General features: G+C 47.7%; 1 protein-coding gene across 1 annotated transcript in view; it reads left to right on the top strand.

Annotated features, from left to right (window-relative positions):
- The window catches only part of apbb1ip (amyloid beta (A4) precursor protein-binding, family B, member 1 interacting protein), a 254,338-nt gene that overhangs the window by 126,137 nt on the left and 109,504 nt on the right, over positions 1-18,697 (top strand). Inside the window, exons 5-6 of the mRNA XM_085987735.1 lie at positions 9,644-9,721; positions 13,189-13,348. Coding sequence (XP_085843861.1) covers positions 9,644-9,721; positions 13,189-13,348 — 238 coding nt within the window. The remainder of the gene's footprint in view (positions 1-9,643; positions 9,722-13,188; positions 13,349-18,697) is intronic.

Genomic DNA, 18,697 nt, shown 5'->3' with positions numbered 1-18,697 from the left:
GCAGCATGTTGCACCGTAATATTCCCTCGCAGCGCCCCAAGAGGGAGGCAGGGTGCTTCCAGTACCGCCCCGCTTCCCTCTTGGGGCGCAACCACTCAATTTCGGCCGCGGGGGCGCTAATTTTCCCGGGAGTGCCCCAAAGGGGGTGCGACTCAATTTCTCCCCCCTAATGTTTATGCCTGAATCACAAGCATTAGAAACTAACAATTCTGCCTATGGACCTGACCATATAAACCAGAGTTGCTGGATTTTCAAGTGAGTTCTATGTGGTCGGGTTCACAAGTTTCTTAAACATCAGATCACACTGGGATCTGTGCGGTATTCTATTTATACAATGGGTCAACAAAATGTAAGATAATGAAAAAATATATATGAAAATGGAGGATCTATGTCATATTAATGTGACATAAATACAACAGTTATGGCCCATATTTTGATTGCATTTCTGGTGGTTTTGTGTGATTCTCACCGGGTAAGACAACAAGATGTTTCAGTCATCGAGTGCCCTTAAGAAAGAAAAGCATGGCAGGATGCTTTCGCAGAGGCACATTCAGACAAAAATGGGCACAAAGAAGGAGATATTAGGACCAAAAGTTTGGTCAAAGAGGTGGGTTTTAAGAAGGGCCTTAATGGAGGAGAAGGAGGAGGAAAGACATTTCAGAACATGGGTCTAGACAGCTGAAGGCACGGCCGCCAATGGTGGGACAAAAGGAGTGTGGAGGATAGATCAAAGGCCAGAGTCAGAGGAATGGAGAGTTCAGAGGGAGTTGTAGGGCTGGAGGAGGTTACAGAGATGGAGGGGTGAGGCCATAAAGTGATTTAAACACGAGGATGAGAATTTTAAATTGGATGCGAAGGGTGAACGGGAGCCAATATAGGTTCGTGGGAACAGGGGTGATGGGTGACCAGCAATGTTCCCACTAAGGTGTACGTGCGCACGGCCATGTAGTAATGGGAAGGGTCCCACACAGGCCGCTCATCGGCTTTTCCATTGTAAGTACCACATATGTGCAAACATTTTAAGGAGCCGTGCATTAAAAGAAGCAGGCCGCGCAGAACAAAGTGCAGCTTACGGGGAACATTGGTGACCAGGACTTGGTGTGAGTTAGGATACGGGCAGCAAAATCTTGGATGTGCTGAAGTTTACAGAGGGTGGAGGATGGGAGGCGAGCCAGGAGAGTATTGGAATAACTGAGTCTGGAGGTGACAAAGGCATGGATAAGGGTTTCAATGGCCGATTGACTGAGACAAGGGTTGAGCCGAGTGATGTAACAGAGGTGGAAGTAGGTGGTCTTTGTGATAGAGAGCGCATGAAGCTTAGATCGGGATCAATTAGGACAATGAAATTACAAACAGTCTGGTTTAGCCAGAGACAATGGCCTGGGAGGGAGATGGCATTGGTGGCAAGGGTACAGAGTTTGTGGCAGGGGCCAAAGATGATGGCTTCAATCTTCCCAACGTTTAACTGGAGGTGTAAGACTTTGAGAAGGCTGTGCAGCAGCTTAAGCCAAAAACCTGGAGTTTTAGTATTCCCCATATGGTAGTCTGGCAGTCAGTGGTAATATCATTGTATTAATTGTTGAACACGAACTGCACTGACTGTAGGCTGGTAGAGGATATGTATGGTGCTTGCAGATTGTTAACTGAACACAAATGGCCCTCTGATGGGAGTAAACTGTAGCAATTACACTTGTGTTACTTCGTTATTCATTGATGGAGGATTCCAGAGGGTCTGGAAATAAAGTTAGCTATTACCCCACCAACACGAGTGTTTATTTGGACATAACAGTAGGGATTTAGCACTAATTTACATTTGAAAACAATTTGGTAAGCTATGTAATATTCCTTGTCCTTTTCTCTCTTCGTGCGTCACCTAATTGTGTGCACTATACCCAGGTCAAGCGGTCACAGGCAGATGACCAAATTAACAAGCTTCTGCTGTTCAGCCAGCTGCTAAGGTGTCCAGGAGCGGTCTAGGAGGACTGCCCCTTTGATCATCTCCCCCTCCCTGTAAAAATACACCTGACATTCAGGCTCATGCTTCCTCCCAATGGCATTATCAGGAACTCATCACGTGGAGAATTGTAGATGTGAACTCATGTCCTATCACTTCATGTTAAAAAAAAATGTCTGTGGTAAAGAGTTCCGATTTTTGTGGACAGCACAGTGCACAATGTGGGGTTACATGAGCAGTGAGACCCGGGTTTGACCTCTGCACTCTCTGAGTCCTTGATTTCAGTTACATTTGTGCAGATCACTCACCTAACTGCAGCCAAGCAACTTGCTTCCAAACTTTAACCAATGCTATGATCTGGTTGGTCTCTAAAAAGAAAGAAACTTGTATTTATATAGTCTGTTTATCACATCGCACAGAAACATCTCAAAGCACATCAGATGCAATCAATTGCTTTGAAGTGCTGTGACTTATTATGTAGATAAACATGGCAACCATTTTGTACACAAGATCTCACAAACAGCAATGAAATAAATGGCTTGTTAAGCTGTTTCTTTTAACACAGTGATGGTGGTTGAGGGAGGAGTGTTGAGCAGCACACTGGGAAAAGCCCCGGTTCTTCTTCGAGCAGTGCTACAGGGTCTGTAACGTCCACTCGAAAGCAGGCAACAGCTGCACGACAACCACTCTCCCTGATTTGCTCTTCTCCTCCTTTTGGGAAGATATTGTAAGGAAAAGGAGTAAAGGGAAACCAGACATTTACTGTCACATAGGCCCCTATATTAACGGGGAGGCGGGGAGGGTGCAGGGAAGGCTGAAATTGGCCGAAGAACCCGGCAATGCCGGGGATGTGGAGGCCCTGCCGATCTTATTGGTTGTGCCACCTCCCACCAGGCAGCCGGCCAAATAGACAGCCTGGCCAGCGGGCGGGAGGGAATGTTGTATGAACGCATTCAAGCATAGAACCAGGCAGACAGGCTCATAACTGCGATGTTCACTTTATTGTGTAAAATGGCCGACTGCCGTTTTCCCGGGTAATTCCCATAATGCAATGCACATTACATTACCGTATTGACTGGTGTCAAACTCGCAATCAATACACGACATCCCCCTTTTCCTTGGAAACAAACTTGCAGTTTACAAACAGTTGCTTACAATAACACCGCATAACTTATTTGGTTTATAAACTTTTAACAAACTTGTGTCTTACCACACAACTAAATAATTCCCAGGTTTAAACATTTAACATCACCCATGCAGTTCTCACACAGTTTATGTTGTGACATAATCAGACAGTCTTTGGGGTTTTCTTTTAACCCTTTGAGGTCTGGCTGTATTGGGTATGTCTGACATGTTGGTGTCAGTGGGTATTGTCTGTGTCACAGTGGTATGTGCGTCAGGGTCTACTATACTGTCCTCAGTCCCTTGTGTTTCCTCCTGCTCATGGAGTGTCTCCTTTGGTCCATTGGTTCTGTATTTCTTCACAAACGTAGTGTTTCTCGAGTAGCGTGCTCCGTCTGGAGATTCTACTACTACTTGACTCCCTGTTTTACTCAAAACTTTGTGGGGTGTGGCATTAAAAAGAGTGGTGAACTTGTCCACTTTGTCCTGCCGTACCAGCACCGTGTCGCCAACTTCCACCTCTGAGTATTGTGTTCTCTGCTGTTCATCTGCGTACAGTTTGGACTTGCCTTTTTGTTCTGCATCCCGGTCACGTACTTCCATGTCTGCGCGCGACTCTGTGATGCCTGGCAGCTTTCCTCTCATTTTCCGTTTAAAGAGCAGCTCTGCCGGGCTCTTTCCTGTCGTAGCATGGTCAATGCTCCTGTACACAGTCACATATTTTCTAAGTTCACATTTCCAATCTAGTCCTTTTGACTGAGCAATTCTGATTCTCTTCATCAGCGATGCATTCTGGCGCTTGACTTCTCCGTTAGCCTGAGCCCATTTTGCTGTCGTTTTCAGGTGTTTGATCCCGTTGTTTTCACAGTATTCTTTGAATAATTCAGATCTGAATTGGGGACCATTATCAGATTTGCAGGTGATTGGCAAACCATGATGGCTGAAGATTGACTCTAAACTATCAATAACCTTCTCTGTTGTTGTGGAGGTCATGATGTCGTATTCATAGTAGCGAATATAATAATCAACTACCACAAGAATGGAGTGGTTGGATGGCAAGGGTCCCAGTAAGTCTATAGCTACATCCTGCCAGGGGCCCTCCGGTAATGGTGTTGGTCTCAACGGTTCAGGTGGGTCGGGTCTGGCTACTATCTGACAGCCGTGGCACGCTTTACAGTGTTGTTCAGCTGCCTTGTCCATGCCAGGCCACCAAACCTTGGTTCTGAGATGTTGCTTTGTTCCAACTATTCCCAAGTGTCCTTCATGTGCTAATACCAGGGCTCGTGCGTGTAACACTGTGGGTAGCACGATGCGTGCTCCCCGAAGAACTAGGTACCCCACTACGCACAGCTCATTTGCAATTGCTGCATAAGCTTTACAGTTCTCAAAATGTCCGTTTGTGATTGCCTTCCGTACCTCAATCAGCTCTGGGTCGGTAGCAGAGGCTTCCTCCACCTCTCTAGTAGTGAGTACTTTTGGTGTCGCACTCACAGCTACAAATCTCACGTATTCATCTGAGCCATGAGAATGTCTCTCCTGTTTTGCTGTCTCCCCCAGCAATCGTGACAGTGGTCTGCAATGTTTTGCTTGCCTGGAATGTGTATCACCTTAAAATCGTACGTCTGTAATCTAAGTACCCATCTCTCTATACGGGCACAGGGTTTAGAGTGTGGGCCGTATATCACTTGTAATGGCTTATGGTCAGTTACCAAATTAAATTTTCGGCCATACACATATGGATGCAGCCTCTCACAAGCTCATACAAGAGCTAAGGCCTCTCTCTCTGTTTGAGACTATTTCCTCTCACAGTCTGTTAAACTACGACTTACGTAGCATATTGGCACCTCTTGTCCCTGTTGGTCCTGAACTAGTACTGCGCCTAAACCTACAGGACTGGCATCAGCTATCACCTTGGTTGGTGCATCCTTATCAAAATATGCTAAAGTGCCGGCTCTGGCCAACTCTTCCTTGAGTGCACTGAATGACTGTCTCTGTTGTGATCCAAATTTAAATGGTGTGTCTTTTCTTGTCAGGCGTCGCAGTGGCTCTGATAGCGTTGCAAACTGTGGGATGAATCTGCTACTGTACCCAACGAGTCCCAATAAACTCCTCACCTCTGTAGCATTCTCTGGTTCCCGAGCTTCTGCCACCGCTCGCACTCTCTCTGCTGTTGGTCCGATGCCCTTTTCAGACAACAGGATTCCCATGAAAATCAATCGGTCCATGTTGAATTGGCACTTCTCTGAGTTTAGTGTCAGTCCACTTTCCATTAGTCTGGTCATGACAGCGTGCAGGCATCTGTCATGCGTTTCCTGGTCGTGTGCATGCACGATAATGTCGTCTGAGATGTTTTCAACACCCTCTATTCCAGCTAAGGCATTAGCTATCTCGTGCTGATATTGCTCACTAGCTGAAGATACACCGAATATCAGCCTCTTGTACCTGTATACTCCGTTATGTACTGCAAACGTTGTGATTTCTCGTGACTCAGGGGTCAGTTCTAGCTGGTGATAACCCCATTTCAGGTCTAGCTTACTAAACACCGTCGAGCCGTTCATACCTTGGAGTATCTCATCAACGGTGGGGATTGGATATCGTTCCCTCATTATTGCCTGGTTTGCTTGTCTCATGTCTAGGCATAACCTTACATCCTTATCCGCTTTTGGTACAATAACCACAGGATTTACACATGGGGTGGGACCATTTACAGGTTCAATAATGTCCATGTCCCTCAATTGTTTTATTTTGGCCTCTACTGCCCCCTTAAGTTTAATGGTATATGCCTGAGTGGCTGGGCCACAGGCTTCACTTGTGGGTCGATATACAAACTGATCTGTTTTGTGTTCAGCCTTCCTACTCCCTGGAACACCTTTGGATACCGCTGTTCTAGTAGCTGTCTTACATCTACCACAGCTGAGACATCTGCGCCTATTTTTAAAACTCCCAGTTTCATGGCTGTCTCCCTTCCTAGCAATGGCTCTCCATGGCCTTTAACCACAATGAACTCCGCCTGCTCAGTTCTCTTACCTATTGTAATCCCACATGTGAATACACCTTTAACTGACAGTGGTCGGCTAGAAGCATAAGAAAATAACTTTCTCTCTGTCTTAGGGACATGTGACTGACACTTAATGTGTTCTGACTTTAATCCTTCCCATGTATTCTCATCTATCACATTACTAGTTGCACCCAAATCAATTAACATTCTCAGGTTTACTCCCCCCACACAAAAGGTAAGTCTCTCTGTCACGTTATTTCCAGTAACAGCAAATGCAAAGTCATTTTGTTCCTCTACATTGTTCACACTGTGTTTCTTTGTACCCTTTGTGCGGCATACTTTGGAGAAATTATCCTTTCCCTTGCACTTATGACACATTTTTCCGCGTGCTGGGCATTTCGGATCTCTGCCCTTGTGGTCTGTGTGTCCACATCTGTAACATTTCCTTTCGTTCCTATCGCCATTTCCCTTTGGTTTCTCTGTCGAGCTTTTCGTGTAATACCCTCTTTTCTGTGTAACACGATGAACATTATCTGTCTCCGCCTTCTCTGTACATGACATGGCTGACATCTGCTCCTCGACGTTTTCACATTGTGAGGCCAATTGTAACGTGCGGGCGAGCATTAGACCTTGCCCTTCCTCTAGCAATTTCCTCCACACATAGGCTGACGTGCACCTACTCAGGATAGCATCTCTTATTTGATTATCCGCATCCCCCCCAAAAGCACAGTCTTTAGCAGCCTGCCGCAAGCAAGTAGCAAATTGTTGCACAGTCTCACCAGTCTTCTGGGACAACTTATGAAAAGTCTGTCAAGCAAATGCTGCTTTGACCTGGGGCACGAAGTAGTGATTCAAAGCACTAACCGCCGCCATGTAGTCTGCTGGTTCTCCTGTGTCCGGTAGAGTTGAAAAGATATCCTGGACATCTGGTCCTGCTAGGTGTAGAAGTAGAGCTCTTCTCCTCTGTTTTGTGGCAGCTGTAGAGGTATCGTCGATAATAAGTCCTTTGGCGTCAGCATAAATCTCAAAAGATGTTAACCACTTCGTCCATCTTGGATCCAACGTGGCTGGCTCGGCGAAGCATGCAAAATTCTCCATCCTAGCTAACTAAAACTTGGGCAACTACCTATCTAAAATGATTCCGTTCGTTATCCTCGTCGCCAATGTTGTATGAACGCATTAAAGCATAGAATCAGGCAGACAGGCTCATAACTACGATGTTCTCTTTATTGTGTAAAATGGCTGACTGCCATTTTCCTGGGTAATTCCCATAATGCAATGCACATTACATTACCATATTTACTGGTGTCAAACTCGCACATTACATTACCGTATTGACTGGTGTCAAACTCGCAATCAATACACGACAGGGAACTTTAGCGACAGGAAGCTGCAGCCGGGGACCCTTGGGGATGGTCCTTGGCACTGGGAAATGATGGGGGGAGTGGGCGGGGGGAGGTTGGTGATCGAGAGGGCTGGAGGGGAGGTTGGTGATCGAGAGGGCTGGGGCGAGGTTAGTGATCGAGAGGGCTGGGGAGAGGTTGGTGATCGAGAGGGCTGGGGGGGAGGCTGGTGATCGAGAGGGCTGGGGAGAGGTTGGTGATCGAGAGGGCTGGGGGGGCGGCTGGTGATCGAGAGGGCTGGGGGGAGGCTGGTGATCGAGAGGGCTGGGGGGGAGGCTGGTGATCGAGAGGGCTGGGGGGGAGGCTGGTGATCGAGAGGGCTGGGGGGAGGCTGGTGATCGAGAGGGCAGGGGGGAGGCTGGTGATCGAGAGGGCTGGGGGGGCGGCTGGTGATTGAGAGGGCTGGGGGGAGGCTGGTGATCAAGAGGGCTGGGGGGGCGGCTGGTGATTGAGAGGGCTGGGGGGAGGCTGGTGATCGAGGGGGCTGGGGAGGAGGGTGGTGATCGAGAGGGCGGGGGGGAGAGGCTGGTGATCGAGAGGGCGGGGGGGAGGCTGGTGATCGAGAGGGCTGGGGGGGAGTTTGGTGATCGAGAGGGCTGGGGGGAGGCTGGTGATCGAGAGGGCTGGGGGGGAGGCTGGTGATCGAGAGGGCTGGGGGGAGGCTGGTGATCGAGAGGGCTGGGGGGGAGGGTGGTGATCGAGAGGGCTGGGGGAGGCTGGTGATCGAGAGGGCTGGGGGTAGACTGGTGATCGAGAGGGCTGGGGGGGCTGGTGATCGAGAGGGCTGGGGGGAGACTGGTGATCGAGAGGGCGAGGGGGAGAGTGGTGATCGAGAGGGCTGGGGGGAGGCTGGTGATCAAGAGGGCTGGGGGGGGTGGTGATCGAGAGGGCGGGGGGGGCTGGTGATCGAGAGGGCGGGGGGGAGAGTGGTGATCGAGAGGGCTGGGGGGAGGCTGGTGATCGAGAGGGCGGGGGGGCTGGTGATCGAGAGGGCTGGGGGGGGAGGCTGGTGATCGAGAGGGCTGGGGGGGAGGCTGGTGATCGAGAGGGCTGGGGGGGAGGCTGGTGATCGATAGGGCGGGGGGGAGGCTGGGGATCGAGAGGGCTGGGGAGAGGCTGGTGATCGAGAGGGCTGGGGAGGGTGGTGATCAAGAGGGCTGGGGGGGGTGGCTGGTGATCGAGAGGGCTGGGGGGAGAGGCTGGTGATCGAGAGGGCTGGGAGGAGACTGGTGATCGAGAGGGCGGGGGGGAGAGGCTGGTGATCGAGAGGGCGGGGGGAGGGTGGTGATCAAGAGGGCTGGGGGGAGACTGGTGATCGAGAGGGCTGGGAGAGTGGTTGGTGATCGAGAGGGCTGGGGGGAGAGGCTGGTGATCGAGAGGGCTGGGGGGAGGCTGGTGATCGAGAGGGCGGCGGGGAGGCTGGTGATCGAGGGGGCTGGGGGGAGGTTGGTGATCGAGAGGGCTGGGGGGAGGCTGGTGATCGAGAGGGCTGAGGGAGTGGTTGGTGATCGAGAGTGCTGGGGGGAGGCTGGTGATCGAGAGGGCTGGGGGGGGCTGGTGATCGAGAGGGCTGGGAGAGTGGTTGGTGATCGAAAGGGCTGGGGGTTGGGTAATGCTGGAGATCAACACTCCTGCTCCTCCTGACCTACAAGGAATGCTAAAAGAGCCACTTATCTTGGAGAGTCGGCAGCTCCCGCCTTGGATCAGCTGCCGGGAATCCAACAGGTCGAGCCTCTCCCTCGCTTACTATTAAATTTAAGTCACAGCGCTGATGATATCATCAGGCCATGACTTTGGTATGTTAATGCCTTTTGTGGGAGCCTCGTCCATGGCCTGATTTTTGCACTTCAAAATTTAAAGGGGCGGGTATGGGGTTGGGTTGTCCGATCCCCATATTTTACGCCCCCACCCCCGACTATACCCCCTCCCCCGACCCTCTTCCACCCGTCAGGGGGGTGGTGGGGGGAAGGGGGTTAAAAACATTTCTATCTAAAGAGACTTGGGAGCAGATTCTCTGACTGCCTTATGGTCATGGAGAGGAAAAAAATGATAAAATAAAAAATTAACATCCCTCAGAAAGAAAAAAAGGTGCCAGTAATTTCTTGATGGACAAAATTTATATTGAATCTACTGAACTTTTCCATAAATCATAAACTTTTTTTTCAGGAGGAACAAGAGGCCCGAGCAAAAGCTGACAAGATCAAACATGCTTTGGAAAAGCTGAAGGAGGCAAAGGTTAAAAAGGTCAGTAGATTACAGATATGGTAGCCTAGTTGTTATGATACTGGGCTAGCAACTCAAAGGTCATGAGGTCAAATCGCACCCTGCCAAGTTGTGCAATTGAATTTTAAAAATCTGGTGATTCATGGGCAGGACTCCGCATTACGTGGTTGACTCTTAAAGCCCTAAGGGCATCTAGGGATGGGCAACACATACTGCCTTGCCAGTGTCACCCACATCCCGAGAAAATAAAATCCAGCTTGCTTCCAGGATTAATTCAATACTCTACAGATGGAGGGAGGTGGGGGCTGTTGCTTCACTGAAAGATCATCCAAACCCTTGGTGAATTCTCTTGAGCCAAATGCTGATCGACAAATCAACACCACTCACCTCTCTCCATCCGCAGCCTGATGAAGAAGAGAGGGGCCCAGTTACAATAGGCAACAAGGGGCTGATTCAAGAACCTGACAACAAAGGAAGACAACTGGCTCAATAAATAGAATGAGCATTATCATGTCTAGATTTCAGAAAAGTGTAACTATTTTTGCCTCCAAGTGAATTTGGGAAGGATTATTTACAGACTTATCTATAAATTTAGTATGCTTTTATTGTGTATACTCAAGCAGTTTTTAACTCCATACAGTCATTGCAAATGTACAAAATCATTGAATGATTTGACAGTTCGTTTTTATTCGGACAAGATAGTTGACAGCGCTACAGGAGTAATCTTATGAATTTGCGCTCCTGGTGCAGAACGTCACCCACCAGAGATACATCAGGAATTGGAACACGTTCCTTCCCTGCTCCCAATTATTTTCCATCTATTTTCTCTTAAAGGAATTCATAAAACTACTAGTTACAGTTCAATTACTTTTAAACAGTAAGGACTAACTATGCTGCTACATCCAAATTTATTCTTCCTCCGTATAACTAGCTCATAGGTTGACATATGCGCTTGGAACTCAATTTTCATTTCCATCCTCTCTGAAATTCTACTACAGTTTCGTATGATTAACCTCAACAGGACTTAGCAGTCCATAACGAGCACTTTTTTATTGGCTAGCTTTTGCACTGAAGAAAGATCTAGATTGGCAGTAACAAATATTTTTTAAAACAGGCAGCTCACTGGCCACCTCTTCCTCCCAATGTAAACGGCCCCCAAGGCCGAACACAGCAACTTTCCACTCCTAAGCTGACACAACTCCCCAACTAAAATCAGGGAGCCCTCTTCTCATATTCAAATGATCCCAGTTCCGTACATATGGCCTGGGTCAGTGGGACACCTCCAGCACAGGCAAAAGTGCTGCCTGACATAAGAAAACTACTAGGCACTTGGTCTGAGTATTAAACAAGGCTTTAATCAACTGTTTTCCAACATGGAGATCTAGTTGTGTCCTTCACTAGTTCCTGTTAAAGAATGTCCTGAGCAAGCAGGGCCCATGCCTGAGTATTTATACTCTCCCTGGACAACGCCACCAGCAGGCCACCCAGTATTATTTCATAAGTCATTTCCACATGAATGACAAGATTCATGTCACTGCCCTGCTGGAGATACACCACAATCGAAGAGGGGAGGTGGAAAACCAAGGCCACATAGTCTTTGTCAATCTCTTAAATCAAGCAAGAGGCTACTTAATTGGGTGCATTATAGGACATCACACCGTACTGCACTGAAGTGTTAGCCTTCGTTATGTGCTCAAGGCCTGGAGTGGAGCTTGGATCCACGACCTTCTGGCCTAGCGATAAGGGCGTTACCATTAAGCCAAACTGACACTTAACTCCCCAACCTCCAATCAACCTAAACCCCCAGCTTGTCAGAGAGGATCCCTGACCAAGCTCCCAGGAGCAGCTGCTACATTGAAATGAATGAAGTTATAGCTAATAAGTCAGACACAATTTAATGATGTAATAAATGTTAACTTTTTAAAATCAAAAACGTTTACGTTTATTTCTTCCTCACGGTCCCCTTGTCTGTATCAACAATGTTGACTTGTTAGCTTTAACCTCATTCACTTCAATGAATCAGCTGTCACCAGGAGTTGGACCGTTTTTTTGGCTGATTTCAGGGGCCAGACTTAGAGGGGAAGAGGTCGCTAGATCCCACACATCTGCCCAAATCTGCCATTGAGTTCTGTCAGTGCAAACATCTTACTTATCATCAGCATTACTTATTTAGAGGTCTGCTGTGAGTGACTGTATGGAGTTAAAAACTGCTTGAGTATACACAATAAAAGCATACTAAATTTATAGATAAGTCTGTAAATAATCCTTCCCAAATTCACTTGGAGGCAAAAATAGTTACACTTTTCTGAAATCTAGACATGCACAAGTTGAGCAATTCTAAGTTTGTCAATGCAAATTGGTCCTTAAAAACCTTGAACTAGCTTCAATTCCTCTATTACATTAGAGAGTGAGTGGAACATGGTGGACATTAGTAAATAATGAAAGATATGTCCATTAACATTAACTCAGAGTTTGCTCACTGGTTGATTTATGTTCATTTCCCCATTAAAGTTAACCCAAAGAGGAAAATATGATTTAACAGTGTCTAGATTAGGGCTGCCAGATGGCTAGTGGTGCAGCCAACGTCTTGGTGCTCTACACACTGCACCACAGAGTGGTAAGGAAGTGGCTTGTTCCTCCTCAGTTCCTGATCCCACGACCATCTGGAGGAAATGAGGCACTTCCCCAAGAAACAGGGAAGGACAAAAGACAGAGGTTAAGTTAACCTGCGTCTGCTGTTCTTGCACACTTCCTGGTAACTGCCTCAAAAGCTGCACTGGGAGTAATCTCAGAACAGGTGGCCTACCTGCCCTTTCACATTGGATTGGAGGGTGCAGAAATTTCCTCCAATTAAATATTGTCTTTGGACCCCGCCACAAACTGGAGCAATTACTGACATAGGGAAAGATTTTCTCTGTATGCTATGTAGTGAAATCATAAATAGATTTATAAAGAACATGTTTACGATGTTGCTACATGTAAAAAAGGAAGGACTTGCATTTAAATAGCATCTGGCACGTCCTCAGGGTGCCCCAAAGCCAATGAAGTATTTTTGAAATGCAGTTACTGTTTTAATGTAGGGCACAGAGAAAATCTTCCCCCTTTGTTATTACAATAGAAATACAATTTGATGGATGGTAATAATTAATCTGGATAACTGGAGATTTTCGGAACATAGGAACAGGAGTAGGCCATTTAGCCTGTTTCTTAACTTCACTCCTGAAAGGTCTGGCTCTAATTTTTAGACTATGTCCCCCTGGTCCTAAACTTCCCAACCAGCGGAAATAGCTTCTCTCTCTACCTACCATATCGGTTCCCCTTAATATCTTGAAAACTTCAATCAAATCACCCCTTAACCTTCTAAATTCCAGGGAATACAGCCCTAGTTGTATCTAGTTGTATTTTGATATCTAAATACTTATTGGCAGGAATAAGGGGGTCAGATTGTTCAAGCGTGTTCAATCATAATCCCGGTTTCTACCTTACAGCTGGTTGTCAAGGTCCTCATGAATGATAGCAGCAGTAAAACGCTGATGGTTGATGAAAGGCAGACTGTGCGAGAAATTTTGGACAATTTATTTGAGAAGTCTCACTGTGACTGCAGTGTGGAGTGGTGCCTGTATGAAAACAATCCAGAGCTACAGATTGGTAAGATGTGGAATTTTATAAACATTATTCACCAGACAGAGTCAGTTCAAAGCTATAACTTTTAAGCCGATTACTGATTCCGTGCAATTTCTATGATGTGGAATTTTTATAATGTTAATTTCTAAGGTAAATGGAGCACACCTTTACCTTTGAATTGATTCTTAAACCCTGATTGTACTACTCCCCTGGCCAGTGACTATTTCCATATAAGGTTTCTTCCTCCTTTGCTGAAAGTTTCCTCATTTACTGCAGAGACCAAAGTGGGAAACAGTTCTCAGACCAATATAGTTCTTTATCGGCTTCTTGGAATCAAACACTGGGTGCCTGATGATGCCGTCTCTTAGGACAGCAGCACATGCCAGGACTGCGGCCTTCCCCCTCCGAGCAAGCCAGTGGAATGTGGCAGGTGAGATCAGGCTGCCCAGGAGCACACTCCAGAGATGCATGCCAGGAGCCAGCTGCTGTGAATCAAAAGCCACCTCAGTCCCATGACCCTTCAAGTCAGCATTAAGTGATCATTTCCTATCTTCCTGGCCTTCAAGGCATATCAGATGCAGCACTAGAATAGGTGATAGAAAGGCACGTCTAGGTACCAGGTGGAGGCACGGTGTTAGGATGACTGGTTGTATCTGACCATTGATCGTGTCAAGTTCAAACTGCACTTAGTTTGCTCGTGGTTGGTTATTCATGGAGGTTGCTTTGTACATTGCCATAACTATATAATGATTGACTGTGCACTTATTCTATTTCAGTTATTGATGGAGACCTGTTTGTCTCTGGCCATTCCTGTGCTAAGCTTCACCGTGCATTTATTCTGTTGTATGGTGGCTGCTTTGTATTTTGCCATAAGTGTATTCAGGTTGAATGTGCACTTATTTTCTGCTTGATTATTCTTGGAGGTTGCTTTGTACAGTGCTATTCTTTGAATTAAAGCTGAATGTGCACTTATTCCCTGGTTTGTTAATCATGGAGATCAGTCATACAGGAAAGTGTAGTGTCCGTGTATAATAAGACACAGACTGCGGAGAACGGTACAACAGGTGTTTACTCAACGTGGCTCACCGTGGAACTGATCTGTACAGATTACTACTCAGGGCTATATACAGGTGTGGTCACTGCCGGCACTGCAGTATACATGAGCTGTAAAAGATAGTTCCCCACTTAAAGGTATATACATTACAGAAAGAGTGCATTCATTTGGTGCTGACTTTTTAACTCAAGTGATGACAATGTCATAGTCATGGCGGGGCTAAAAAGGCTGATGTGTTGTCATCTGCTTGGGTGGGCTTTGAGTTAAGACAATCTTTATTGGCAAGCGGGGGAAAAGGTGGGCAAGCTGTGTTCTGTAGATGGAAGCAATCAGGTGCTGAAGACCTGCGTCACAAGCTGCTCTCTGTCTGTCCAGGCACCTTCAAGTGAGAACACATTTGAGGAGGCATCATCCATGGGTTCCAGGGCCTGCAGCTCAGGATATTCTGGTGCAAAGGCCTCCTCGCCTGGTATGTCCAGACTGAGCCCTTCTTGTAAGGCAGAATTGTAAAATGCGCAGTAGGCCACAATTATGCTTGTCGCCCACTCTGGTGCATACTGCCTCACACCACTTGACTTGAGCAGGCATCTGAATCAGCCTTTCAAAAGCCCTATGGTCCTCTCCACCACCTGCCTGGTCACTGCCTGGGCTCGAATGTAATCGACCTCTGCTTCATTGTGGGTCACACGGAATGGTCTCATCGGCCAAGGCATCAGAGAGTAGGCCTTGTCCCTCAGAATCCATCCGTCGATTCGGCTCTTCTCTCTGAATAGCCGTGCGATGGCTGAGTGCCGCAGGACGAATGCATCGTGGCAGCTTCCTGTATGCTGTGCATTGACCTACACTGTCCCTTGCCGAGCATCGCAGAAAATCTTCACGTTCAGCAAGTTGAGCTCCTTCCTGTTGTTGTAGGACAGTGGTTTCCGAGTTGGCACCTTCAGAGCCACGTGAGTGCCACTGATAGTTCCCTGCACCTTAGGGAAGCCAGCAAGCTTGTAGAATTGAATGGCTCTGTCTCCGCTCTGCGTGGGTCATGGCACAGTTGATGAAGAAAAAGGCACCTGTTGTCAACTGGTGAATGCGGGCTCTTACAGATCCCTGGCTGCTATTACATAGCTCTCCTGTGGCTGACTGGAAGGATGTGGAGCCAGAAGAGTTCAAGGCCATTGTGACTTTCATCTGTACCGCTAACACTCTGCAGTCAGTTGACTGTGGCTTGACGTCTTCTTCCAAAATGTCACATGCATGTGGCCTATGGCGAAGTGCAGTCTGCTGATGCACAGCTCCCGAGAAAGGTTTTGGTACGACCTGTACTGCCTATACTCTCCTGGGGGGGTAATAGCGAGTGGGCTGCTGTCTTCTGCCGTGATGCCTCAGTCTCATAGCCCTTTGTCTCTGCTGTTCCTCTTCCTCCTCCATTATAATAGAGTACAGAGGTGTACCCATTGGGTAGTGCATACCTGCTGCTCTGTCATTCTGAACATGTGGGGAGAGTTGGGGCACTAACAAACCTTGGAAGCAGTGAGACTGACAGCACCGTAGTAATTTATAATGCAGTTCTTACTGAGATAAAGTTTTTAAAAATCGCTGGCAAAGCGAGCAAACTGCAGAAATCCAGGAATAAAATTTGGGGACTCTTCACTGCTCAAACTCCTCAGCTATGTCGAACTTAGCTGATGGGGCTGGGCTGTACCTTTTGTATCTGTGTGTAAATCTACACCAGCGCATTGGTGATGTTAAAGCAGGAAACTTGCATCAGCTACGCCGTTGAACAAAGGGCAGAGCTATCGGAATAGGCGGCATAGGGTTCCAACAGATGGATGGTGGAAGCAACCAAAAATGAATGAGGGAACTTGCGTGTGGTGATTTTTTTTCAGCACAAAAACGTGGGAAATCGACTGCATGCGTTTCCTCTATAGAAAATAACACTGCGCCGCTTGCATGGCATATTTACGCTGATAAATACATGGAAATTGCAGACCTATATCTTCCCACTGATGAACCCAACTGAATAACTTGTAGGTGGCAAAGGTCAGGAGTGGACACAGTCACCCACACAGGTGGAGATACCCTGTCATACCATTGCTCATGTGTTGCCCTATATATATCTGACATATGATAGGTTTCAATCGGGAAAAAATGATTGAAATTGCATGAAAATATCACGTTGTCACAATGAAGACAGGAAGACAGATTATTATCTGGATGGCAATAGATTGGGAAAAGGGGAAGTGCAACGAGACCTGGGTGTCCTTGTGCACCAGTCGCTGAAGGTAAGCATGCAGGTGCAGCAGGCGGTTAAGAAGGCAAATGGTATGTTGGCCTTCATAGCGAGAGGATTCGAGTACAGGAGCAAGGATGTCTTGCTGCAGTTGTACAGGGCCTTGGTAAGACCACACCTTGAGTATTGTGTGCAGTTTTGGTCGCCTTATCTGAGGAAGGATGTTCTTGCCATGGAGAGAGTGCAGCGAAGATTCACCAGACTGATACCTGGGATGGCAGGAATGACGTATGAGGAGAGACTGGGTCGATTAGGCTTATATTCGCTAGCGTTTAGAAGAATGAGAGGGGATCTCATTGAAACTTATAAAATTCTAACCGGAGTAGACAGACTAGATGCAGGAAGGATGTTCCCGGTGGCGGGGGAGTCCAGAACCAGGGGTCACAGTCAAAGGATAAAGGGGTAAGCCATTTAGGACTGAGATGAGGAGGAATTTCTTCACCCAGAGAGTGATGAACCTGTGGAATTCTCTACCACAGAAGGCAGTTGAGGCAAATTCATTAAATATATTCAAGAAGGAGTTAGATATATTTCTTAAGGCTAATGGGATCAAGGGATATGGGGAGAAAGCAGGGACAGGGTACTGAATTTGGATGGTCAGCCATGATCTCATTAAATGGCGGAACTGCACTGGAGAGGTACCACCAACGCTGCCTCCGCAAGATCCTGCAAATCCATTGGTAGGATAGACGCACCAACGTCAGTGTTCTTGCTCAGGCCAACTTCCCCAGCATCGAAGCTTTGACCACGCTCGATCAGCTCCGATGAACGGGTCACATTGTCCGCATGCCCGATACGAGACTCCCAAAACAAGCGCTCTACTCAGAGCTCTGGCACGGCAAGAGAGCCCCAGGTGGGCAGAGGAAACGCTTCAAGGACACCCTCAAAGCCTCCTTGAAAAAGTGTAACATCCCCACTGACACCTGGGAATACCTGGCAAAAGACCACACAAAGTGGAGGAGAAGCATCCGGGAAGGTGCCGAACACCTCGAGTCTCTTCGCCGGGAGCAAGCGGAAGCCAAGTGCAGGCAGCGCAAGGAGCGCACGTCAACCCAAGCACCCCACCCACCCCTTCAACCACCGTCTGCCCCACCTGTGACAGAGACTGTAGGTCCCGCATTGGACTCATCAGTCACCTGCGAACTCATTTTTAATGTGGAAGCAAGTCATCTTCGGTTCCGAGGGACTGCCTAAGAAGAAATGGCGGAACAGGCTCGATGGGCCGAATGGCCTACTCCTGCTCCTATCTTCTATGTTTCTATGTTATGAAAATAGGGGTGCGATTTTCCCATTGGAGGCGGGATTCGGTTTGGGTGGGTTCCAAACCCGCCTCCACTGTCAGGTGGGAAAAATTTGCGATTTTCCCCTAATTGGCCAGTTAATTTCAGAGGTGTGGGTTCCCCTGGGCCAATTAGTCTTTTGGGACTGAAACTCACCTCTGCTAACGTCACTTATCCAGCTTCATTTAAGGGCTGCTTGCTGCCTTGGCTCATTCCACTGGTTTTTGGTTGGTCGTGCACCACCTCCAAACTTTTATCTCCTTGAAGAATGGCCAGCTCCAAGGCAAGGGCCTCCCCGAGGTTCTCGGATGAGGCGCTGGGTATGCTGGTTGAGGGGGCGAGAGCAAGCAGGGAGGTGCTCTTCCCCTCATCTGGGAGGAAGAGGCCTCCCAAAGACACCAAGGGCAGGAATTTAACTCAGGAGTCGGGTTGGAGGCGGGACTACAACTTTCGGGGTTGTAGTCCCGCCTCCATCGAGATGCGGCCAATCCACGCGATTTTAACTTGATTGACCTTGTTGAGCCCGCCCAGCTGGCTCAGCAGGCCAATTAAGGGCCACCCGGCAACAGGTGACGTCACAGACTGAAATTTCATCTGTCAAGAGCTTTTGACAGATGAAATATCAGTGTTTCACAGCTGTTTGAAGCTGTCAAACACTGACAGACTCACTTCTAACCTGAGTCCTTCTCCACAGACTCAGTTAGAAATCTCTCCTGTACAAAAAGCTGCAGGCTGTCACTTTTGACAGTTCGCAACCA

Source organism: Somniosus microcephalus, chromosome 5, assembly GCF_052327205.1.
Source record: "Somniosus microcephalus isolate GS21.2 chromosome 5, FLI_Smic_1.0, whole genome shotgun sequence".
Classification (NCBI taxonomy): Eukaryota; Metazoa; Chordata; class Chondrichthyes; order Squaliformes; family Somniosidae; genus Somniosus; species Somniosus microcephalus.
The sequence above is the reverse complement of the archived record's forward strand: the minus strand, read 5'-3'. Positions and strand labels throughout refer to the sequence as shown.